At 37.4% G+C, this 27271-nt stretch overlaps 2 protein-coding genes across 2 annotated transcripts; one reads left to right on the forward strand and one right to left on the reverse strand.

The window, feature by feature from the left end:
• Positions 1 to 118: 118 nt before the first annotated feature.
• LOC141405765 (small ribosomal subunit protein mS37) lies at positions 119 to 1631 on the reverse strand. Its single transcript, XM_073990450.1, has 2 exons — positions 1513 to 1631; positions 119 to 611 (listed from the first exon to the last, which is right to left on the reverse strand). Exon 2 carries the CDS (start codon positions 608 to 610, stop codon positions 242 to 244), a length of 369 nt encoding a protein of 122 aa, XP_073846551.1. The 5' UTR covers position 611; positions 1513 to 1631; the 3' UTR covers positions 119 to 241.
• Positions 1632 to 8858: 7227 nt separating this feature from the next.
• LOC141405826 (neuralized-like protein 2) lies at positions 8859 to 14567 on the forward strand. The gene is made up of 4 exons (XM_073990568.1): positions 8859 to 9115; positions 9406 to 9836; positions 12755 to 13051; positions 13121 to 14567. The coding sequence occupies exons 1-4, from the start codon at positions 9045 to 9047 to the stop codon at positions 13234 to 13236; spliced, it is 915 nt and encodes a 304-aa protein (XP_073846669.1). The 5' UTR covers positions 8859 to 9044; the 3' UTR covers positions 13237 to 14567.
• Positions 14568 to 27271: the final 12704 nt, after the last annotated feature.

Genomic DNA, 27271 nt, shown 5'->3' on the forward strand with positions numbered 1-27271 from the left:
AAGTGCCCTACAGGAAGCTGCTCAGGTGGACGTGTTTTCTAGTGTTCTGGACAATGTATGCATTAATTTTGATTTGTTAAATTGTCTGCTCTATAGTTCACAAGTATTATTAACGATGTACATATTTAAAACATTTATTTCTTAGAAATTATTAAACTTAACATTTCAAAATTATTTCAAATTGCAATTGTTGTACACTAAATCATCCGTCTAACCACAACACACACTTCGGCACACTGTTTTATTCAGGGTTAGGGAACCGTCTCATATACTTATTCAATTGTTTATAATTCAATTCCTTGCCAGGTGTAACAATACCTTTATTAATGGTTTCCTTGGCTGTGGCTTTACGATCCATATAGACTTTATAGCATCGCTTGAATTGTGTGATTTCTTTGTGACACATTTTCTCTACAAAATCATTGTCTTTAAGGCAAGCAAAGAGCACAGACATCTCCTGTAAACAGGCAACATCTGAACCGGAATCGGCTTTGCCACTGACAGTGTTCTTTAAACGCAAGGGTAAAATTTCTTGGAATGGAACATCAGCCTCATTTTGTGGAGTGCGTGCTTGTCGTTTAGCAAAGAGGGCAGCAGTTGGTATACGCATGCTATGGAGATTTTTCAAAGATATAAATTAATGGATGTTGTATAGTCGGGGATATATTTGGCTTATGTTGAATGTTTTCATTAAGCTCTGATCGGGACCAACTTTTTGCACAGGTAGGTCTCGTCACCCTGATCACAAATATATATAACATTTATTGCGGAAGTCCATACTTCCAGAGTTATGGGCCTCTGAAGTTCCGAAAATTCCCTTGTTAAAGGCCGACTATTTAGACAAAAATTTATTATTTTAAAGGAAATTTTGTTCCCGTTCCCTAGATTTGTACCTCCATGGTTGAAAGCCTTAAATCCCCGGCCAAAGACCCCCTATTTAGAGAAAAATTTGTGATTTTAAAGAAAATTTTGTTCCCGTTCCCTAAATTTGCACCTGTCCATGGTTGAAAGCTTTAAATACCCGGCCAAAGGCCGGCTTTTTAGAGAAAAATTTGTGATTTTAAAGTTCCCGTTCACTAAATTTGCACCTGTCCATAGGAAGAAGTCTTAAATCCTCGGCCAAAGGCCGGCTATTTGGAGAAACTTTTGTGATTTTAAAGAAAATTTTGTTCCCGTTCATTAAATTTGCACCTGTCCATAGGAGAAAATCTAAAATTCTCGGCCGAAGGCCGTCTATTTATAATAAAATGTATAAATATGATAGTATATTCCTTAAGCTTTACAACGGTTTCATATTATCATTATCCGTTCAAAAATAGCGAAGTTACATTTCGGAACTTCAGAGGCCTATATCTCGTGAAGTATAGACCTTCCGCAATAAATGTTATATACATATGTATTTGTGATGAGAGCGACGAGACCTACCTGTGAAAAAAATTAGGTCACGATCAGAGCTGAATGAAAACATTCAAATTGCTCCATATATTTTAAGGTTTCATTAATAAAACTTACCTGGATCTAACTTTATTTAACAAAAATCCAAAAATACGAAAAATATCCAGCCAACAACTTGCGGTTGTTACGAAAGTTTGATGTTCCAATCAGCTGTTTATGTTTTCATACGAGGGAATTGCGTGTTTAACTAAATGGATTTTGGGCGCATGGCGTATACGAACCCAGCAAAATAAAACAAAAATATTATAGCTTTGTTCATTTATGTCGATGGTCAGACTAGCAAGGTTTCTTGAAACCAATTTCGTTAAAATTTCTTTCCAAGTTTCGTTAGTGTCCACACACGTTAACGTGAAATTTCAGATTTTTTCGTGTCCTCTTTATTTTACCATTCGCGTTTGTTGTGTTTCTCATACCAATAAAAACAAAACAAACATAAATAAACTAAAAACAGCACAAAATAATTAACATTTATAATTAAATTAATATTAATACATAGTTAAATTTTCACTATTTCATTAATTTAATGTTTTTATTAAATCTTTTTATGCTTGCTTTGTTCTTAACGTTTGCTTGAGAAAATAAAAATGAAAGAAAATGGAAGAAAAAATCTTGCAACGAACAACAAGAAGAGGCAACACAACAAACACAGAAAACCATGTACATGGGTTTCACTACTTCATACCCCTCGCCTATAAACTTGACGTCGCCATGTTGAAATCGTGCTAGTCTGACCATCGACTATGGTATGTTCCAGAACTGCAAGAATCTACTAATTTTTACTATATTTTCCGATAACATAAAGGAAAAAATGTTATCGTAGTAAAAAATAGTAGCTTCTTGCATGTTCTGGAACCGACCATTACTTTTTTAATGGTAAAAGAGAAAAGTGTTAAAATTTCTCAAAATTGCTCCCTCATGAACATTTTTACCACAAAAGTAAAGGGACGGAAAATGGTAGATCTGGTAGCAATGTCAAAAAAACATAAAAAATCAATTTTCGTCTTTTATTTCGCAATTTTTAATTTTGTTCTGTCAGCGTTCGACTTTTTCTTCTGTTTTCCGTCCATTTTTTTCTTCATTGTGATATAATGTGTGTTCGTTTACTCAAAATTTGTACAAATTGTTACTGGATGTTGTTCGTTTACTTTACAGTACAATGCAAAAAACCTTAGTCGTTTACAAGAAGTTACTGGACTTGTACAAATTTGTACAAATTGTTGAGTAAACGAACACACCTATAATCGTCAAACAAAAGTCGAAAAATCAGTTCTACCATTTTTTAAATGCAGAAATTTGTCTGGTAGCCTGTGGAAGAAGAGAAAGGCATATGAGCCATCTCTCCTCTCTCACTCTCTTAAAAATTGCTTCAAGTTTTGCCACTTTTTGGGGTTAAGGAACGCTTTGCTGGTTAAAAATGGTAGCAAATGGTAACCTCAGGTAAGTAAAGGAACACAGCTTATGTGGTTGCATGATGAATGACAAATACTCTGTTCCAGAACCTGCAAGAATCTACTATTTTTTACTACGATAACATTTTTTCCTTTATGTTATCGGGAAAAATAGTAAAACTTAGTAGATTCTTGAAGTTCTGGAACAGACAAAAAAATGAACGGCCACACTAGCAAGCAACAACAAAAGCTCTGTTCCTTTACGTGCAAGAATCTTCAAGTTTTACCACTTTTTACTCGAAATGCGTTCCTTTACTTCAGAGAACATACAATTCATATGGGTGCAGTTTACAACTTTTACTACTTTTGCCGGTTTTACCATTTTCAAAATTAAAGGAACAGACCAAAAGCTGTCATTCAAAACTGACAATAGCTTCGTTCCCGTACTTTTTAATAGTAAAACTCGTAAAAGAGAGAACTGTAAAAAAACTTGTCCCCACACAAAAGTTTTTTGAAATAGTTCGGAAACGGAAAAATGGAAAATACGTCAAAAAACTGGAACAAATGTCAAAGTCGACGTACCCGCCAATCAGACTACGGAAAACATGTTACTATTTTTTACACGCTCACATTTGTCAAGTAAAAAGTTTTTAAAGGGATTGTAATTCAGCGCCATTTTTGTTTAAAGAGAAGTGAACATTTTACAACATTTTTGTGTACGGGAACGGTTTTTCGGGTAAAATGTGTAAAAGGTGTACAAATTGTAAAAACTTTTTAGCTCTGGAACAAAGCTAATGTGTACCCAGCTTTACTAGGCGTTTACACCAGACAGTTTGTCTTCAAATACAACTCTGATTTACTAACACATACATACATTTGTCGTTTGTCTCCCAGCTGTCCATCATTTTTTCATAGACAGTAGGGTTAACAAATTTTTGACATTTTGTGAAAAAAGAAGTGAGATGATAATTTAAATGTGTTGAAAACAAAAGAATAGGTACAAAAACAAAATATGTGAACGGAAAACAAAAAGAAATCTATGATTTTCATTTATAATTTTACAACTGTTTTTGCAGTTGTCTGGACGCCTACGTCACAGAGGCAAGTTTTGGGTTTTTGACAATCAATACATGAAGTCAACTGTCCTGTCTTTTGTAAACGCAGGGTTACCGTTCTCTCTTTTATGCCATGTTCATACCAGCAATTAAATCACGTCGTTCTCATAATTACGAACACGAATTAACCCGTTCATACGACATGGTACACAATTCATAGCAACATGATTCATATTTTCATAGTTTTTGTCATGGTAGAATGATAAAAGGTAATCCCGTGCTAACAGCTGATTAAAATTTTTTTTAAAATTTATTTATTTTGACGTACGTTCATTGTCAAATTAAATTTGACATGCAATTCTTATGTATGTGTATACGTGCAAAAATGTATTGTTACGGAATTAGATTTAACTAATTTCCGTGTAGACGTTGTTTTATTCCCCAGTACGATTTGTACCAAATAAAATGATTTATTTACTTTATTACACTTATTCAGAACCGACTTTAATTACTAAGCTCACAGCTTGTCTCTAGTTATGGGTACTTAACACGATATGTTTTTAACAAATGAGTTGTCACTTCTCCCATACAAAATGTATATGCAAAGTGACAACTTATATGTAACAAGTAAAAAAGTATCAGTCGGCATTGCCGACAGAGATATACCCTCAGCCTGTGTATATTGAAACATTTTTTTTTTCCCAAAATACGTATGTATTTAGGGGGTTTTAAAAATGTTAGGCGTGTGAACCGACAAAAATGTTGATAGGGATTAAAAATCAATAGTTTTGCGGAGGAGATATTAAAAGGAATGGATCGACATTAACCGTTATGGACGTGGATCTCCAGCCACAGCATATGGTGCCATAGGGGGTTTTAACATTCTTCGGGCTGTTTGCTCAAGAAGTATGGACTTGCCCCTACAAAAACTTTTACCATCGTAATTGAGGCAGCGAATGCAAGTTGCTTCAACAAAAATCAAAGTGATTCGATATCAGGTGTTAAAGTGAACTTATCCGAAATTTTGTGTAGGAGGTACAGGATTGAGTGGACAAATATAGTCCATATTTGAACTTGATCTATATTTGGTAGATATATTAGGATGTGTAAAGTATAGACCAATTCGGCTACTTCCTTCAAGAGTTACCGTACGCAAAATTTTGCCGAACATTTTTGAACTTTTGTGGGGGAGGTACCTGAAGGAGTGGACCGATATGGCTTATCTTCAAACTTAAACTATGTTTGAACAAAATATTACTAAGGCCAAATTTTGGACCGAATTGGCAAATCCGTTCGAGAGTTATATTGTGCTCCAACCACCTCACACGGTGTCATAGGGGTTTTTTGCAACTTTCAGGCTATTTTCGCAGGAAGTATGGACTTGCCCCTGATGCAACTTGTACAGTCGTATGGAGGGCAGTGAATACAAGTTGCTAAAACAAAAATCAAAGCGATTAGATAGATGGCCCTAAACCGAACTTTTCCAAAATTTTGTATGGGAGGTACCCGAAGGAGTGGACCGATTGAGTCCATATTAAATCCTTATTTAAGTCTGGTACACATTTTACGATGGGCAAAGCATGGACCAAATCGGTTACTGCCTTCAAGAGTTATCGTGCGCACCAATTTTTCGAACTTTTGTGGGGGAGGTACCGGAAGGAGTGGACCGATATAGCCCATCTTCGAACTTAAACTAAGTTTGGGTAAAATATTACGAAAGCCAAAATTTGAACGGAATCGGTTTATCCGTTCAAGAGTTATCGTGCGCTCCAGCCAGCCAGACAGACAGACGGACGGACATTGCTCAATCGACTCCAAATTGTCTGAAACACATTTCGTCCAAACATACTTGGGGTCTAAAACCATTATTTCGATGAGACACATTTTGCCCGTATGAAAGTGTATATACCCTCGTTAGCATAAATGCTGAGGGTATAAAAAACATATCGTGTAAAGTACCCATTAGCACGCAGCACTTCTCTAACCGATCTGTTCAGTTCAACGCTTAAAACACAACTAACTCAATGTTGCCGTTCCAACCAGTTTTTATTCCCAAAATCTCCTTGGTCTAGAATTATCCAGAACATCTGGCAACACCTCGAATCTGTGCAGCGAACACACAGACGCACATTCGCACTAATGGCTATATCACACCATATGCTTTTTCACATGTATGACATCAGCTGGTCTATATATTAGTATACCCAAAGTGACAACATACATGTGAAAAACCATATGGTATGATATAGCCATAAGCGAACTACCATACCCACATACATGGGGGAGATAAATACAAGTGGACAAGCACACTAATGACGTAATTACAACAACAAACAAATGCAAGAAATAAAAAATGGCAACTAAACGATAATTACATAATTCGAGAACAAACAAAAAAAAATTATAAAAACTCTCCATTAAATTTGATCGATACTAAGTTTACTTCCTCTACTCTGCTTTTTATGACATCAAAATTGATATTGCTTCATCATCCAAATTGTTTTTCATTATTCCTCCTACTTCAGTTCAGATTTCCAAAAAACTGCAACTCGACTTCAAAAACAATTTGCGTCTCGTGAATTAAAGCAATGTTCATAACTTTAGTTTGTATTTCTTTATTTTTTATAAAACAAATTCTTAGAATTTTAACACTCTTTCTTGTGTTCAGAAAAAAAGACTGCGACTGTAGGGATCAAAAAATTGGCTTGCTTGGCTAGGGATCTTTAAGCGAGTGCTTCAAAATGTATCGAGCGCAGTGCATTTTCATAACTCCGTGTGGACTGCATCGAAAGATGTATTGAAATCATAACTCTGTATTGCACTACTTCCAAACTTTTTTGCTGGGAATATTTTGTCCAAACTTAGTATAATGTTTGGTTTACATTCGGCGTCTTTTCGTGATTTCGAAAGCGTTTCGTGATTTCGTGCGGAATCAAGCAAAATTTATCATGATTTCGCATACAAAAATGAAATCATCTCATTTCGTGATTTCAGCGAAATCAACATCGAAATCACAGTACACATGATATACAACCCTGTTTGTGACTGAAAAAGTACCACAAGTTGCAACACTTTTCACGTATCACAATAAACAAGGTAGATGGTCAATTGCTGCAACAAAAAATTTTAGAATCAAAATTTTAAACAATGTTAAAAAAATATTAGATTACTTTGTTACAATGCTATTTTTCATTGCGTTCTCGTACTTTTTTAATGGTAATGTTAGAAAAAAGAGCGAAATGTCTAAAATTGCTTCCCCATACAAATTTCTTAAAAAATACGGGAACGAAAAAATGACGGAAATTGCAAAAACTGCAGAAAATCAATCGTATTTAGATGATAATGAACATGTTGCTAGTTTCTACTATGCCAAAATTGTATGGCAGAAAACAGGAGAATATGGTGTTATTCGGCGCTATTTTTGTTTAAAGAGAAGTGTAAGTCTTGCTAGACTTCGGGGTACGGGAACGGGTTCTATACACAATTAATACAATATATAGATAGTTTTACGATAATTTTCGAAATAAAGTTGTAAAGTTCTATATTGTCGTATATTTTTGATGACTAATTCAATTTGCAACAACTTGTTTTGAAAATTCATGTTCGATCAGCTGCGCGTATGCATCTACCTTGATCATTGTGATATGTATGAAATCAACAAAAAAATAAGTGTAAACACTGGGATGTATTTCAGGATTTCGTGAAATCCAGTGGATTTTAGAGCGCAAGTGTAAACTTGGCACAAGTTCGAAGATGGATAATATCCATGGTACAAATACACAGGTAGCCGCATCGGCAATTGTTGGCAACATAAGATGTCAAAATTTGACATCAATTCAATGCATTTGACACATTATGTTACCATCAGCTGGCATGATAATGCTACCTGTATTATTGTACCATGGTAATATCGTTCCACACCTTCGGTTACCTCCCACAAAATTTTTCGTATAAGTTCAGTTTAGGGCCTGTTCTCGAATCGCTTTAATTTTTGTTGTAACAACTTGTATTCACTGCCCCCCATACGACGGTACAAGTTTCATCAGGGGCAAGTCCATACTTCCTGGGAAAGTAACCTGAGAGTTTCAAAAAATCCCTTTGACACCGTGTGTAATGCTAAGTTTACATTTACGAAATCCACTCGATATCAACTGTTAAATCCATAGCTCAAACGTCAAATGAAATCTCATCTGGATTTCATTTGACGTTTAACCTATGGATTTGACAGTTGAAATCGAGTGGATTTCGTAAATGTAAACCAAGCATAATGGTTAGAGCGTAAGATAACTCTCGAACGGATCTGTCGATTCGGTCCAAATTTGACCTTCGTAATATCTTGTCCAAATTTAGTTTAGTTTCGAAGATAAGTTATATCGGTCCACTCCTTCCGGTACCTCCCCCACAAAAGTTAAAAAATGTTCGGAAAACTTGTGTGCACGATAACTCTGAAGGAGAGAATCCGATTTGGTCCGTACTTTGAACATCGTAATATTTCTAAAAGACATAGATCAGGGTCGAATACCTCCCGCACAAAATTTCGAAAAATGCATTTTACGGCCTTGCCTTCTCTCGAATCACTTTGATCTTTGTTGTAATAAATTGCATTCGCTGCCGCCATTACGACGGTACAAGTTTGTTAGGGCGCAAATCCATTCGTCCTGAGAAAATAGCCCTAAAGTTATAAAAACGCCTATGGAACCATGTAAAGTGGCTGAATGAAGCGCACGCTGAATGAAGCAGATGAGCACTATCGATGCGCAATTTCCGGTACTTTTTTACTGTGTGCTGTGGAAGCAAAAAGGAGTGCATCCTAGCTACGCGCTCTCTTGTAACCTACATGGGTTGTGGGGCCTACAACCTCCCAGTAATGAACTTTTGTTGATTCTTTTTGTCAACAGAGGGAGTCGTGCAAAACATAAAGCCAAAGCCGTTCGTTAAAAGTCATCTGCGATATTCTCTATTGCCAACAGTCGACTTTGATTTTCGGACTTTGCAACACAAAAGTCGATCAACTGAAAGTCAACTTCCGCATCCCTAATTCGTACATTTTGTTGTTATTAGTTTTTAATTTTTATTAAGTGTAATCGTTAAAAAAAAACACTAAGAATACATTAAACAAAGTCAAACACACACAAAAAAGAACAAAATGAGTGTACCCGAGACAAATAATAGTGCAACGGCAACTGCTGCAAATTATACACCAGCCACATCAAAAAGGCAATAACAAATAGATTATTATGTCCCTATATTAAGTACTCCACTTATCCACTGTGTATGATATGAAAGGGATACACTGTATAGTGTGTTCCAATGATCCAATGAACAAACAGTGCTTGGAAAATGCATATTGGATATTTCTTATTGGAACATTCATACAAATCTATAAAATCTTTTAACAATTAATTTAATTGGATATCTTTTTAGTAATGCTTTTTGCAGAAGATTCTAATTTTCCAGTTTAATAGTATTACTACAAAAAATAACATTGTATTTATTCTGTTCTCTAGGCAACTATCCAGATTTCATCCTTACCACGGCAACAACATTATATTATGCGAAGATAATACAGTGGCCTTTCGAAAGGCGAGCTTTGCTGATGCTGTTACATTCTCCGAAAAACCATTACAAATGGGTGAAATTTTTCTCGTTGAAATAGAGAAAAATGAACGGGGTTGGTCGGGTCATATGCGTTTAGGTCTAACACAATTGCTGCCCGATGTTTTGGGATCAATGGATGCTGGATTGCCACAATTTGCTCTACCCGATTTGGCAAATTTAGGTACTTGTTGGATATTTCCTATATCGAAATTTGAATCTCATACACTGACACCACGTTCGAATGCTGGCGATGGTGGAGGCGGAGGAGGTAATGAATATTCACCATTATTTATGGTAGATGATGGACAACCCTCAACAAGTTCTGGTGGAAGTTCGAAAAGTAAGTAGCATTGAGTTATTATTTTGTTGTTGGTTTTTACGCAATTCGTCCAAAAAGTAATAAACTGAAACAAGTCAGGGGATCAATGAACTTAGGTTAATCGGCTGTTTACTTTTATAAATCATACATACGTAGAAGGGAAGGGACATTATCCAGTTTGATTTTGTAAAGTAATTAGTCATTCTCAAAAATTTGAATTTTTAAATTTAGTTTCCATAATGATTACTCAAGGGGATTGGTTGTTTAATACATACAAATATAATTGGAGTTATCATGAACAGCAATTCCCCGTGAATTTTTTCACTTTCTCCCTTAGGTTGCAACGGCTGAAAGACAACACTCACGGGGAAATTTCATTCATGATAAACCCCGATATGATTAAAGTATTATTTAGAAATATGAAATAGGTATACAATTGTTGTAGCTAATTTTAGCTCAGATATGTCCAATATCTGGTCAAGTGTCACATCTTTCGGGCTTTTTTACGCTGAAGTCCATATTTCACAAAAAGCCAAGATGTGTTCCTCCCCGAGGTGGGGTATATTTTACTCAGTGAGATGTGGGAGTATCATACTCTTATCTATTTATTGCTCTATTTATTTAGACGGCCTTGGCTTAGTCCGTTTTTTCTGTTACACCAGTGCTTGGGCTGCTGGCGACAGTAGTTAGGGGTTCGCTGTCAATTGGTATCCCTTGAAAAACACCGATATATAGGTGGTCACTTAACACCCCGGTCTAGGGGAGGGGATCTATTTTACGGTAGGACTTACTACCTCATATATATCTCGCTCGTCCAAGAAATGTATTGTGGAGTAGTCAATTCACCTCATTGGCTCGCGACATGTCCCTCCCGCTTTTTCAACCGGGCTTGAGACCGGCTTCAGTGGCATATATATTTGCGAAAGCATGCAGGATTTCTGTGGGTTTACATGTTTCTCGACATAACGGCTCTATCTTACACCTTATCTAGGCTGCGATGCTGTCAATCGACCAATGCCCCCTTGTAATGTGGTTATTCTCTACAGAGCCTATGGTCTATCCCGCAGATACAAACTCAAAGATCTAAGGGCTTCATTTTCGGTTTGGTTGTTACTCGCTCATTCGGGGCAACCACCTAGCGGATGGTGGCAGAAGCGCCTTAAGGCCACGACTTCTCTCCTTCCATATTCTGGAAGTGTTGAACGGGGGAAATTTTGACCGACCAAAGAAGGTTATCCACATAGCAATCTCTTACGAATTAGGGATTTCCTAACGGGTGTCTGGCGAACGCGTGCATTTGGGTGTTCCAAGGCTTGCAGTTAGCCTACCGACTGTATTAGAATGGAGCCTCGTTGAAACCTTGGCGTCTTAATGTAGTATAGACTTAGTTGTCAAGTCCTTACCATGGTACTGGGGGCTAAGCCATGGTCGACCTCCATAATCCCATTAAATCAATGACATATGGATTCGAACAAATTAAGCAAGTGAAACACCAAAGTCTAACGATGACAACAACTCCGCAATGTCCAGCACAATAATTTGGAAAAAAAAACCAGGACTGGGTAAACCCAGCCTACGGTTGACGGGACGGACAAGTTGCAAAGGACGGTCTCGCTGAACAAAGTCGACAACATATAGCCCTACTGGAAAGAACGCTGGTCCTGATCCTCATCCAGGGCAGCGTATCGGATGGCGATCTTGACACTACAGTCATTCCAGTGACTTAAGTCGACGATAATCCGTAGCATCGACCTCAGCGAAACAAACGACTCCTACAAGCAGGGACAATCGGAGTTACCGACCGTCGGCCCCAACCGATGAATCTAGCCTTCCAAGGCAGAACGCTATCGAGGATGGAACCCGACAAAAACCACAGTCGAAAAGGCCGTTACCTCCTCAACCAGCTCTGCGACTCGGTTGGCTAAGGAGAAGAGGGGCTATCTCAGATCGATGAACTACCTCAGGAAGTTAATCGGCAGGAAACCTAGGACCTTCTCGATGAGGGAAGTCAAATTAATCAGGATTAATCTAAAGGTGTTGAGCAACATTGCATCTTCACTTACCGAAGATAAATCGTGAATTTAATCCCGGTGACCGAAGAGGCCATGCTGGGTTCAAAGCCTATATCGACCGCTATAGGGAGCGAGGTCCCGTGCAAACAGTGTCCCCCTTTAATTCGAGGGAACTGAAGGCAAAAGAGATGAAGCATCTCCAAATAAAATCAAGGAGGCAGAGGACTAGGAAGTCTGATCCGGAATCGGCCTCTGTACCTGTTTGGTAATGCCTTCGGCTAAATCTGTGTACAAATAAATTGTACATATTTTGGGAGAGTATCAGGCACTGGGAAAAATCAAAGAAATAAATATGCCAAATATAATTTTCCCAGTGTCATAAAAACTATATGTCCACAATCTAGCGTTCTAGCGCGCTGGCCGATAAGAGGTTCATGTATTTTAAAGAATAAGTAATTATAAGCGGTCGAAAAATCTACTTGTGTGCGCACTGATAATAACATAAAGTCCACTAACAGAGATATGGATGCGCTCAGTAGGTAGCATGCACATTTAAGTGTAGGGATAAAACAACCCTCCATGTGCACTGTTGAATTGATTGTCTAAGATTAGACTAAGTTAGATTAGTTTAAGTAGTTCTTAAGTTAAACATTTTCAAATAAAGTCCGAATCGAATAAGCAATCGAACCGTCCGGTTGGGGTTTTATTTCTTCTCATTTTCATCATCTGTGATATTACGGAAATTTTTCTTATTCTGGTTAGATCTGGTAACCTTGTTAGTTCCAGTTTTAGTTATGCATGGCCCCTGCTAAAACGTGATCCACAAGTTTGTTAGACTCTTTATTACCTTTCGAGAATACCCATAAGAGAAGAAGACTGATTATATAAGAGAAGAAGACTGATTTAATTTATATTTAATACCAATAGGTAGTATTTTGGGTGAATCAATGTATGTACGTACACCCCGAGGTATGATACCCAAACGTTTGCTGAGACCAACAGCTGCCGATGGTATATTGCTGACCGACAAAGGATCTCGCATAGGTGTTGTATTTATACCCACCGAAAATGATAAAACAAAAGGTGAAATGCACTTTATTATCAATGGAGTGGATCAGGGTCCATGTACCAGAGATATACCATTGGATAAGGCACCACCATTACATGTTGTCATTGATGTATATGGTACAACAAAACAAATACGTATCATACAACTATATGGCAGTAAGTATAACCAAATATTATTCCACCTTAGAACAAATAAACACGGAAATTTTCCGATTTACTTTGCAGTTGTCTCCTTACAAAATGCTTGCCGTGATGCTATTCTCTTGAATATGAAACCACAAAACATTGACAAATTGCCATTGCCAGAACGTTTAAAGAATTTCCTTAAAGGTCAAGATTAAAGCTTAATAATAAATATAAATTTAAAAATAACTAACTCAAACAAACAACAAAAACACTTGTATTACTAACACAAAAAGAAACAATGCAAAAATAATAATAACTATATTGTTAGAAAACATCCTTGATAATACTGGTATAAAAACATGAAATTTAAAATTTCCTTATTATTTGAACAATAAAATTTAATAATTTTTTATATACATACATAAAAAATCCTATATTGTAATAAGTAATATTTTGTCGTCTCCTTTATTTTCTACTTAATTATATAATCTCCTATTATAATTCGCACAATTCTAAATATAATAATTTTAAGTATAAGTTTATATACAAACACACACACAAACATACAGCAAGAGCCAAGCATTTGTATAGCTACAATTTTAAAACTGTGTATAATTCTTTTCTATATTATTTTATAAATTAAAATAATTTCACATACATGATAATGAAATAAAAACACACACACAAATCATATTTTCTTTTGCTTTTCAAACAAAAACTGGACTTTGTTATACCCTACACTAAGGCAAATAATTTCCATGCTCGGCTTTTATAAGTGAATTTTTCACTAGAAACATTTTTTAAAAAAGGCGGACCTTCGGACAAATGAATTAGAACCTTTCTCTTCGCCTAGTTTCAGAATTACTAAAAACTACATGACTCTGGTGGCACAAAAAGTAGTGTATGGTATAATAGAGTCGGTGAACACAGATCTTCAGTCGTTTCCTATATTCATTTGTTACCATAAAATGAATGTAAATGCACACATAGCGTGTTAGAAAAAACTATTACGGCATTGATTTAATTAGAAACAATTAAAACATATACAAAAATTAAACAAAGAAACCAACAAAATCAACGTGTTACAAAGTATATAAACTGGCACAGAGAGCAGCAAATCATTGTTTTGTTATAGACCATTAACACACAACACCAATACCATTATACAAAAAATATCCGAAAAAATTACAGTCAACACAATTGAGTGTGCTGCCGCTGTTTAGAAACATAAAATCAAATTTGCAAAACACCCAAGAAAATGTTACCTTAATTGATAAGAAAATTTATAATGAAATTATATATTATCCTATTACAAGTTACATATTATTGCCAATTATATAAAGAGAATGATACATCTTTTGTTTAGACAATCCTTATGTTTCATTTGTAATAATATTTTGAAACAATCAAAATCCTTTTTGTTTTAATTTAAAATATTTTAAATTACTTTTTGTGCGACGTAAATTGTAAGACACTCCCCCAATGTACATTCCAATTAAAGTTATTATTTTATAAAAATATAATTATAAATAACAGGAAAAACAAACATTTATTTGATATCTTAGGCTGACTTCCATATCGTCATTTGCTTTGTGTTGTTTAAACTTCGTCAAAATATTTCAGTTGCACACTCATGCATTGTTCCTCGCAAATGCAACTAAATGTATCAGAAATAAAAATGATACATTTTTGCTTTTTATATGCGTTAAAACTACGTATTTTTGACGTTTTGAAACACGTAGCTTTGAAGTTGTTAAATACAACGGCGTTAAGAAACATAATACTTCGTAGATTTTCAGTCATTTGTAAAGCAACTGACGGTTCGAAAGTCAACCTTACTTTACTAACCGTCGGAAGGAAACAATTATTTTCCAAAGCAAAATAGAGATGTTCTGGGGGCTGAAATAAGCGAGGAACCCATGTATTCTTAAAGCAAATCCACCGTACGCCAGCTGTTAACTTTACGTTAAATATTGGAAAAGACACATGAACTGCTTATTACGTTCAAAAGTTTTCAATGTCATGTGCTAGAAGGTAATCGTTCAAAGGTAAGATTAACAGATACATGAATATTTTTTAATATAGAAAAGTATCATTCCGAACATTTCAATACCAAACTGGGGTTCTATCAATCGTGTTACTGCTTTACCATTCTGTCCGAAAAGGTCAAACAAGATGAACATATGATTAGAAACAATGTGCAACACTAACAAGTAAGAAAAGCGTTAAATTCGACTTTTTATACCCTCTACCACGAACTGTATTGAAATGAATCGGAACAATTAGTTTTATTTCGTTTATGAAAGTACTAAACTCTTTCTTTTATTACAGGAGTTGTACATATATCTCAACTGATAATACTCCCTTCAAAACAGTTAATATGGGGCGACATTTTTGTCCTTTCCAAAACATGGACCAATATTTACAAGCCCCGTTCTATGGAGGCTGTATAAAACGTTAACCTGGAGGAAAGCTTCGTATCTCCAGCAAATACTAAATTCCAAATTTCAGTTATTCCCATTGAATATTGTGACGAAAACTTTCAAAATACCGAAAATTGGAGAGATCTTTCTATGGGGGGTATATAAAAACATGGAATAATACCGGAAATTTTCAGGTAGGAATTTTTATACCACCAACGGAGATTAAATATTAAATTTTCGTAGCCCAGAAAAAGACGAAATACCAAATTACAGCTACTTCGGTCAAATAATGAGGCTACAAAATTCAAAATACCGATAATCTGGAGGTACTGTTCTTTCAAAACGATGAACTGTACCGACAAATTTCTGAGAGAAATTTTTGTAGCCCGGAAAAAGACTAAATACCAATTTTCAGCCACTTCGGTGGAACAATGATGCTTAAACATTCAAAATACCGTAAATCGGGCGGTGCCGTTCTATGGGAGCTATATGATGACTTTGACCTATGCCGACTAATTTTCGGTGGAATGTTTTATACCCACAATGCGGCTAAACCCTTCAAAACACCGAAAAGTGGGATGTACCGTTCCATGGGGTGTACATTAAAGCGTGGACCCATACAGATAAATTTCTGGGAGAATGTTTTGCATCGCAAAAGAGGACGAAATTTCAGGCATTTTGGTAGTATAGTATAGCTAAAACCTTCAAAAATATCGAAAATTGGGAGATATCGTCCTATGAGGGCTTGTGACCTATACCGACAAATTTCACATGGAATGTTTTATACCCCAAGTGAGGACTTACCACCAAATTTCCGCCATTTCAGTGGACAATTGAGGCCACAACCTTAAAAATACGGAAACTCGGGAGGTACCGTCCTATGGGGGCTATATGAAGGCGTGAACCTATACCTACAAATTTCCGGGGGACGTTTTAAACCCCCAACGAAGACTAAATACCAAATTTCAGCAATTTCGCTGCGATAATGAGGCTAAAACCTTCAAAATACCGAAAATCGGGAGATATCGTCCTATGCGTCTATATCAAAACCTTTACCTATATAAACATATTATGGTAGAAATATTTCTTAACCTGGGGAAACAAAAAATACAAACTTACAACCGATTCTGTGGTCAAATGGGACTAATACATTCAAAATATCTTAAAGTGACGCGTACTATATATGGGGCTTTATATGGGGGCTATACCAAAACGTGGACCTGTGTAAACATTTTATGGTAGATATGTTTCTTAGGGCCATTTTTACATGTGTTCTTTTACTATCTGATGGATTTGAAAATGCAGAATAAACTAATTTGGAGGCATTAAAAATATAATTTTCACATTGAAAGTTAATGACAAGAAGCTCCTCCTTGAAATTCAATCATCACTTTTAACTTTAAGTTAACCGAAACTCTATAAATCTGTTCGGTAAATCGAAACTATAACAAAAGTGGACTAATAATAATGACTACCATCTGATGGATTTGAAAATGCAGAATAAACTAATTTGGAGGCATTAAAAATATAATTTTCACATTGAAAGTTAATGACAAGAAGCTTGTTCCGGCCCCATACGGGCGTTTATTCGGGCCATCCGGTAGCTCCACGGTGGCTTCTCAAGGCGGTCCTCAACCCACCCAAACAAACCCAGGGCCTAACATCATTTTTTCATATGAACTAAAACAAACACTACACAAAGCTTTACAAAACACATACACGGGGAACATTTTCGGAGATTTGGGTCTCTTGATGACTCGACCCACACTTGACCCGCCCAACCATGGTCCATTCGGTTTCTATTCCAAAGCATGATGGACCCCACAAATCCCCTCTACTGCAACATCTCCCTCACGCAGCCCTTTTTCCCTCAAAAGAATACTCTCACTCCATGTTCATATTATGATTCATCATTAAACATATTTATTAAATAATACCATACATAACTTAAACATTTATACGAACAGTCAAAGAATCATTATTTTAGTCGACTGATTAATCAAAACCTTAATACAAAAGCAAAAAGAAATAAATTACGTTAAATTTTCCTCAAAGACCTACAATCTTACTGAGGTGGGGTGTTTTCAGGCCTTAACACCTGACCACTAATTACTCTACCAGGACACCTACCTAATCGAGCTCAATTAAGTGGGAAAAATTAGTCTTGTTATCCTTTTCAATCTAGGAATTCGAAATCATAAAAAAAACCCCTTACCAGTTCGGTTTGTACAGTCCCTTACAGTATTATAACTAATGGAAATTATAAAGGTCAATAAACAAAAAAAAAATATTAAAATTTGGGATTAAATAAGGTCAAAATATTAATCAATTAGGATAAAAAGGTAAATAATAAGTAATACAATATAATACGGATACAAAATACATATAACTTAACTAAAAAAGTAATGAAAATTTAGATTTGGGTGTATTAATTAATTTTGCGCCTAAGAGTCGGCTTTACATTCGAGGCCATTAACCCTCATGCCAGTTTCTGACTTGGTATAACAAATTTGCGTGGCCATCAGTATAACAATATGACAGTGTGGAAACTATTATGGCAGTTCTTGTAGTTCTTCGCCCAGCTGACACGTTTGGCTCGGATAGGTTCTGACCACAGCTACAACCATCCAACAGCTGTCTTTTAGCACACGACTCACATTCACAGGGCGTAGCGTAAATTTAACAAGGTAAAGGTTGCCACTGGTCAGCGTATAAATTTTGATTGGGCGTAAACGAAGCTTTATAAATTACGCCAGAAAGAGTTTGAAATTTGTGGTTTATGAGGAAAAATAGTTCCTACCTTTATATTGTTGGCTTTATTCTCGACACACTACTCGTGTCCTATTGTAGTGGCCTACGTTTATTTGCTTGCGACAAACCTTTTGAATTACGGATTACCTATGGATGAAATAATTTCTTTTTAGGCATTTGCTCTAAATTCTACACCTTTTGGTCACTATTTAAACTCACTTCCTTGATTATAATCCGAAGGCATGGAGGTTTGGTAACACAAACGTTAAACACACTAAACTTTTGACTGTTTATTAAAGTTTTTAACTTTTACTATGGCCAACAATACACACAATTAATAACCACACTGGCAAATTTCCACTTTACAAATGGCTGTTTTCTCTGGTTTGTTGCCTTTTATAGGTGATTATTCCCAAACAGAATTTCTTCCAATAATTTTAAAGTTCTAACCGTTTTCTCTTTCTATCAAATTACACAAATTATAATCCCCCATTTTCTCGACGTACGACCAACGCCGTCATGCCGTCCGTCCGCATTCAGCGATGGCAGTTAGCAGTTTCTTGTACGTACCCTGTACTGTTTAGTACGAATGATTGTGACAGCTGGTCTAAAAACTGACAGCTGACAATCAAAACATTCACGGCCGGCAACCCCCGCGTAAATTTTACCACAATACGTACATCAACATTGAAATTCTCGCGAAAAAAGTGGATTTATTTACTTATTGTGGCCATATTTGGGCAGAATAAAAACAACCAAATTTTTATTTCGGTTTTCCGTCAACCCAACCCCAATACGTGCATGGAATATTAAGCCGCCAAAGCCGCCATCTCGTCTATCTCATCTCTCGATTGTTGGACGGTCATGTGTCTGTGTGTGTGTGGCATCCATATTGCCGTCAAAAAAACATAAATATTGCCGGCAATAACTAATGTTACGAAAACCTATCAAGGGCTATCTTTTATATAATTTCCTGCTCCCAGGCATGGTCCAAAGGCATCCAGAGCATTCCTTCAGTAAACCCTGCCACTAGTGGAAAAATATATGGTGTTTTTTTTTGTTTGTGTGATTCTACATTCGGATGTGTTAAAAAAAACCATTCACAATGGTGATATTTGCAAAAACCAAAACAATCAATTGCCAGTGCAGGGTATCATGTTTGGAGTGATTGTTTTTTTGGAATTAAGTTAGTAATGGACCAAGAGCTCTCCCGCAACAAAACTCCGACGGTTACGAGCCAGCGCAGTAAATGTCGGTGTGCGGGTGGGGTTTGTTCAGTGTACCACCATAGTTCGGCCTAGAAATGTAAGTGGGACCCAACGTGGGGAACTCCCACACCCTGATGTCTCATTAGCCGGGCAAACAATGTCATATTAGGGAAGTATATTGCAATTTTAGTAAATTGTACGAATATTTACTTTGTGAAATATTTATTTTTAGACCCCCTGGATGGTTATATGTCAAGTAGGTGATTTTCTAGGCTTGGATTTTATTGGTTTTGACTGTTTGTGATCGGTATGGATAAAAGGATATGATGGTGAGTTGCTTTACTGATTTGTAACTACTAATACATATAGGACTTCACTAAATAATTAATTGTATAATTAACAATAATAATCAACTAATTAATTAAATAATTACTTATCCTATATTGCACCTAGTTACTAATATCACAGTCAGTTTCGCCAAAAAGGGCTGGTATATCACAGGAAAATCACATCTTGAGGTCTTTTGAGTGTGCTACTCCCAAGGGTCTACCTTGAAGGTCCTCGATCGCATACATATTGTTCCCAACGGGATTGGTTATTCTCACTTTAGTGAATTTTCGTGCAAATTTGGCATTAAAGTTCTTTTGGAACTCACTGAGCATGTGGTTCCTTCGAAAAACTTCTTGTCCGGGGACAAATCTGGTCACCCTAGCTCTGTTATTGTAGCGTTTAGCGCTGACCTCATAGGCTTTATGCATATTTTCCCTAATTTTTTCTCTGATAACAGATAAACGGTCATTTCTATCTAAGGCATATATTTCATGCTCGGTTAGTGATTTCAACTTCCGTGCTAACTTGTAATCGGCTCCACTCGAGTACATGTGAAAGCCAAACAGGGCGAAAAACGGTGTGACACCTGTGGCAGCATGTACCGAGGTTCGGAGAGCACACTCGATTTCCGTCATGTACAAGTCCCAATCTCTGTGGTCGTTCTGCATATATGCCCTTATTGCCGCCAGAACAGATTGGTTAACCCGTTCTGAGGCGTTTGCTTGTGGGGAATAGGGGGCTGTCTGCATATGTTGTATTTTATATGCATCGATCATCTCCTTGAACTGTTTGGAGTTGAACTGTGCACCGTTATCACTATGCACAGTTTCAGGGACTCCAAACTTCCTAAAAATCTCTTCCACTAAAAATTTCACAACATTGCTGGCAGTGGCCTCTTTCATACATTTGAGAAAGACAAATTTTGAAAAATGGTCCACTGCGATAAAAATATATGCGTTGCCACTTTTGGAACGGGGATACTTCCCCAAAAAGTCAACGTATATCTTTTGAAAAGGGCGTTCTGTTCGGACTTCATTACCAATAGGTGCTTGAGTTTTATAGTTGACCCCTTTGGTTTCTTTGCATATAATACACTTGCCGACATATTGTCGGACTTGTGAGGTCATATGGGGCCAGTAATACTGTTGCCTCAGACGGTTCAAAGTCTTAAAAATTCCGCCATGTGCTTTTGTGGGCGGATCGTGGGCTTTTTCTATGAGGAGGTGGGTCATCGACTCTGGTACCCACAACCTCCACTCATATTCACCTGGCATGTCGTTATCGTCGGAATTTACACGTTTATAAACTTTCCCATCTTCTACCTTTAAATCTGGGAGCCGATCTTTATTTGCCTCGATATTCTTTATAAGCTCCTCATATTCGGCACTCTCATATTCGTTAGTTTCAGTGGCGACTACTGGACTTACATCTAACTCATCTATTGTCGGGAGCCTCGACAAAGTATCAGCCACGACGTTTTCTTTTCCCTTCCGGTGTTCGATGTCGAAGCGATAATGTTGCAACTGAAGCGACCAACGGGCGAGACGACCACTCAAATCCTTTAAGTTCATCAACCATTGGAGGCTAGCATGGTCTGTTATGACAGTAAAGTCCATCAGTTCGACGTATGGTCGGAACTTTTTTACTGCCATAACAGCCGCTAGACACTCCTTTTCGGTCACACTATAGTTTTTTTGACTCGAATTCAATTTTTGTGAGTAAAAAGCGATCGGGTGTTCGTCTCCGTGGTCGCTCAGCTGGAACAGTACTGCCCCGATACCGTACTCCGAAGCATCGCACTGGATATAAAATTTCTTTTTAAAGTCCGCATGCCTTAATACCGGAGCACTTATCAAGGACTTCTTCAAATTTTCAAATGCTGATATGGCCTCCTTAGTCATTGAAAACTTTTTGCTCTTTTTTAATGTGTCCGTTAGAGGGGCCGAGATGGTCGCGAAGTCCCTAATGAAACGACGGTACCATCCGGCTGTCCCTAAGAAACTGCGGACTTCCCTGGGGTTCCTGGGTATGGCTATCTTTTTGATCGCCTGTACCTTTTCGGGGTCTGTCTTCAACATACCTCCGCCAATAATGAAACCCAGATATTTGAGCTCTTGGAAGCAAAATTGAGACTTTTTTAAGCCTATCGTCAAATTCGCCGATCTAAGACACTGTGCAACTTCTTTTAATATCTCCAGGTGATGGTCGAAATCACTTGAAATGACCAAAAGGTCATCGAGGTAGACGAAGACATTCTCTTTTAACCTGCTGGGGACGACCTTGTCCATTAACCGGCACAACCTTTGCGCAGCGTTGCATAACCCAAAGGGCATTACGCGAAACTGGTACAAAGGTCGTCCCGGCACCGTGAACGCGGTGTATTTCTTGCTGTCTTCGTCTAACTCGATCTGCCAGAAGGCAAATTTCAAGTCGACGCTACTAATAAACACTGTCTCGTCGATCCTGCTCAGAATACCGTCTATATTCTGGAGAGGATATGCATCCTTCTCCGTTAATTTATTGAGCTTCCGGGCATCGAGGCAGAATCTGTTCTTCCCGGGCTTCCTCACCACTGTGGTTCGGTTGCTCCAGGGACTTTCACTCTCCTCGATGACCTTTAGCTGGAGCATCTTATCTATCTCTTGATAAGTAATTTCTTGGACGGCAGGCGACATCGGGTAATGCCTATCCTTTACAGGCTCAGCCCCTTCTACCAGCTTTATTGTGTGCCTCTCTAGCTTTGTCCGACCTAAACCTTTTTCTTCGAAGGTATCAAATTGTTTGATCACTTCGTTTAATCTACGCTGCTGTTCATCATTTAGTTCATGAGGTTTTAGTCGATGGTTTTCGTCGCTATTTTTATATTCACCGACTATTTTCTCAATGTTAATTTCATCAACACCAACTATTTCAGGGGCAAGATTAAACTTCCTCCAAAAATCAATGCCTAAATAGAGGGTTTGCTCCAAATCGGGGCATAAGTAGAGCAGTATTTCTCCTTGCCTGTTTTCGTATTCGACCACGGCACTAATTTTTCCGATAACTCTAAACAATTGTCCGCTGGCAGTCGTTATATTATGTAATACTGGCTTAACTTCTATGTCCAACTCTTCCATCAACTCCCTACATCCTTTACCTAATAGGCTTACGGAGGCCCCACTGTCTAATAATCCCTTCAAGCATTTCCCATTCATACGGATTAGGGCATACACTCGGGGATCTTTATTATTTGTATCAGCTCTAACAATAGAATCCACTAAAAACCGTCTTGTTTTTCTCTTTTCCGCCGTTTTCTGTCTTATTTTCAAAATGCGTTTTGGTACATTATACTCACTATCCACAGAAGCAAATATTCTGGATCTAACTGCGGCATAATTTTTCTCTCTTTCTTCCAGAGGTATTGTATGACGTCGTCTCGCAAAGTTATTTTTGACATTGGGACCACTTTCTTCATACACACGATCTTTATTTCCAGAATTCAGTCGCGGAATTACTGCGATTTGGTCTAGATCTCGGGGTGGTCTGACGGACGTGATTCCCCCGGCTTCTCCACGCCCCTCTTCGTGTTTCCCGCCTGGCAATTCGAACAATGGGGAGTGGTAGTATTTGGTTTCCCGCACCTGTAACAAAACAGCTTGCGTTCTGTGGACGGACATTCCATGAACACGTGGCCTACATTGCGGCAATTCCAGCACACCACACGACTCTGCTGGTGATTTATGTGGACAGCTGATAAGTTCTCCACATTGTTTTCTGGCGCATTCGGCTCTTGTGGTTCGTACTCTTCAAGCATTACTTCATTCACCTGTCTTCCGGAGCGCTGCGGAGGCTGAATGGGCCTGGCATCACGCCTAGGGAAGTTCTTTTCTGCGTCCTTGCACTCGATGCGCAACATTTCGACAGTGGCAACGGACATTGGGTATATCACCATCTTTATATTTTCCTTTAGATTGACTTTTATTATGTGTATCATATCTTGGTCAGTTATAGGGTGTACCAGTCGGGACCTGAGTTGGTTCATTGTGTGGAAAAATGAATCAATCGACTCGTTCGCCAACTGCTTACGTTCCACCATATCTCGCATAGCTTCATATGTGGACTTGGTATTACGGTACTGGCATAACAAAGCGTCCTTTAACTGGATCCAAGACGTGAATGTTCGCATCTTTTGGCTTTGCCAGAACCACTCCAGTACAGGCCCAGAGACTAAAACCCGAAAATCCCTGAGTATTTCATCCCATGGGATTCCGTACTGGGCTTGAAGACTCTCTAATCTAAAAATAAACTCTTCCACTGTAAGCTTCTGAGAATTTCCATCAAAATTAATTCCGAACTTGTCTACACGGATTCTAATCATTTCGCTAAAGAACGGTGGTGGAAAGTAATGGCTATTATTTCCTGAGGTTCCCTGCGGAACACGATCAGTATACGCTGCCCTAGTTGACGTCTCTGTTGGTTGCTGTTGGGTGACATCCCTATTACTATTGGAACTACCATTGGAACTACTTGGAGCAGGGTTATTTCCATTCATAGTCATACTCTGGACGGTCTTCACCAAGGTATCCAATGTCTTTTTCATAACACTCATCTCATCGCTAATCATTTTCTTCATTTTTGCCTCTAGGAACTTCTCTGAGGGTTGTGCTCGAGATTGGTCAGGCGTTTGGAACTTTTCGGCACCGTTCTCACCCCCATTTGCGGCCAGTGGCTGAGTTGGCAGATTCGAATTTTCGCTTACTGGACGCTGTATTATCGTGCCAGATAAGTCCCGAATCGTTGCATTTAGATTCGCATCACTACTTAGCGATTGGGCCATTTTTTTCTTTTTGGACGCGGTGTCGGGATGAATTGTGGTGTCAGAATTTGTATCGAAAGCTGGTGGCCAAGTTCTTTTACTAGCCGATCGGGTTATCATACCCTTACTCGAGCCCCTAATCCTACTTTTCTTTACGGTTATAACTCTCAATTTATTGGAAGAAGGCTTCACTTTTTCGTGGAGAATATGCTTTGAGTATCTATTAGTCTAACCAGTGTTATTTATCTCTAATTAGATTCTCTTTTCAATATATGCTAGACTCTTAATATAAAATCTGTAACTTTTTTACTGAAATATCCTGATTAAATTCTGCTAATTCCTTCACTATAATATGTATTATTGTTTAATTTTTTATATTCAAATATATCTATTATAATTCACAGAGGGATATAGGCTGCTATTTTTCAGAGGGAGTTGCATATTAGGAGTCTTACAACAACTACAATTGTCATTCATATCACATAACTCTGAAGAATTTATTGTCTTCGAAATCACAAACATTAGGTTTGGGTGACGAATGACCAATTTGCATGTTGCAATATCCATTAAAAATGTTTTTCATAAAGTGTTTTGTTTCTCCGAAAATATTCTAGACAACACGAACATATACTTGAATTGAATACCCTCGTAGGAATATGGTCCCATGGCTCTGTTTTTATCTTATCAAAAAAACACGCTTTCATGGGTTTTCACTTCGGTGAATGACACTCTGTCTTACAGGCTATCTGATTCCTATAACGGCTATCATATTTCCTCTCATTATTCCTACCATTCGGTACTCAAAGAACAAACAAAACAAAACTTAAACAAGGGACAGGTCGATACAAACATTCATAGTTACACAAAACAACTAGAGATTGCACATGACCTTAATCTTAAATCTATCCTAAAACTAATTTGTCTACATCTAATATTGCACATTTAAACATAATCCTTAAATACAGATCTGGTTGCAATATAGACTAGACATTGTCAGTTTTGGGATGAGACATTCTGGTCTATTTAAACTATTTCTTGGCTATTTTTAAGTGCCTCGGTTTCATACACTTCTGCTTACTATCTTCATTGCAAATTCAAAGAAGTTACTTTGGTTTGGGCGCCATTTCTGTTCCGGCCCCATACGGGCGTTTATTCGGGCCATCCGGTAGCTCCACGGTGGCTTCTCAAGGCGGTCCTCAACCCACCCAAACAAACCCAGGGCCTAACATCATTTTTTCATATGAACTAAAACAAACACTACACAAAGCTTTACAAAACACATACACGGGGAACATTTTCGGAGATTTGGGTCTCTTGATGACTCGACCCACACTTGACCCGCCCAACCATGGTCCATTCGGTTTCTATTCCAAAGCATGATGGACCCCACAAATCCCCTCTACTGCAACATCTCCCTCACGCAGCCCTTTTTCCCTCAAAAGAATACTCTCACTCCATGTTCATATTATGATTCATCATTAAACATATTTATTAAATAATACCATACATAACTTAAACATTTATACGAACAGTCAAAGAATCATTATTTTAGTCGACTGATTAATCAAAACCTTAATACAAAAGCAAAAAGAAATAAATTACGTTAAATTTTCCTCAAAGACCTACAATCTTACTGAGGTGGGGTGTTTTCAGGCCTTAACACCTGACCACTAATTACTCTACCAGGACACCTACCTAATCGAGCTCAATTAAGTGGGAAAAATTAGTCTTGTTATCCTTTTCAATCTAGGAATTCGAAATCATAAAAAAAACCCCTTACCAGTTCGGTTTGTACAGTCCCTTACAGTATTATAACTAATGGAAATTATAAAGGTCAATAAACAAAAAAAAAATATTAAAATTTGGGATTAAATAAGGTCAAAATATTAATCAATTAGGATAAAAAGGTAAATAATAAGTAATACAATATAATACGGATACAAAATACATATAACTTAACTAAAAAAGTAATGAAAATTTAGATTTGGGTGTATTAATTAATTTTGCGCCTAAGAGTCGGCTTTACATTCGAGGCCATTAACCCTCATGCCAGTTTCTGACTTGGTATAACAAATTTGCGTGGCCATCAGTATAACAATATGACAGTGTGGAAACTATTATGGCAGTTCTTGTAGTTCTTCGCCCAGCTGACACGTTTGGCTCGGATAGGTTCTGACCACAGCTACAACCATCCAACAGCTGTCTTTTAGCACACGACTCACATTCACAGGGCGTAGCGTAAATTTAACAAGGTAAAGGTTGCCACTGGTCAGCGTATAAATTTTGATTGGGCGTAAACGAAGCTTTATAAATTACGCCAGAAAGAGTTTGAAATTTGTGGTTTATGAGGAAAAATAGTTCCTACCTTTATATTGTTGGCTTTATTCTCGACACACTACTCGTGTCCTATTGTAGTGGCCTACGTTTATTTGCTTGCGACAAACCTTTTGAATTACGGATTACCTATGGATGAAATAATTTCTTTTTAGGCATTTGCTCTAAATTCTACACCTTTTGGTCACTATTTAAACTCACTTCCTTGATTATAATCCGAAGGCATGGAGGTTTGGTAACACAAACGTTAAACACACTAAACTTTTGACTGTTTATTAAAGTTTTTAACTTTTACTATGGCCAACAATACACACAATTAATAACCACACTGGCAAATTTCCACTTTACAAATGGCTGTTTTCTCTGGTTTGTTGCCTTTTATAGGTGATTATTCCCAAACAGAATTTCT

Source organism: Musca autumnalis, unplaced genomic scaffold, assembly GCF_047663935.1.
Source record: "Musca autumnalis isolate F117 unplaced genomic scaffold, ASM4766393v1 scaffold_5, whole genome shotgun sequence".
Lineage (NCBI taxonomy): Eukaryota > Metazoa > Arthropoda > Insecta > Diptera > Muscidae > Musca > Musca autumnalis.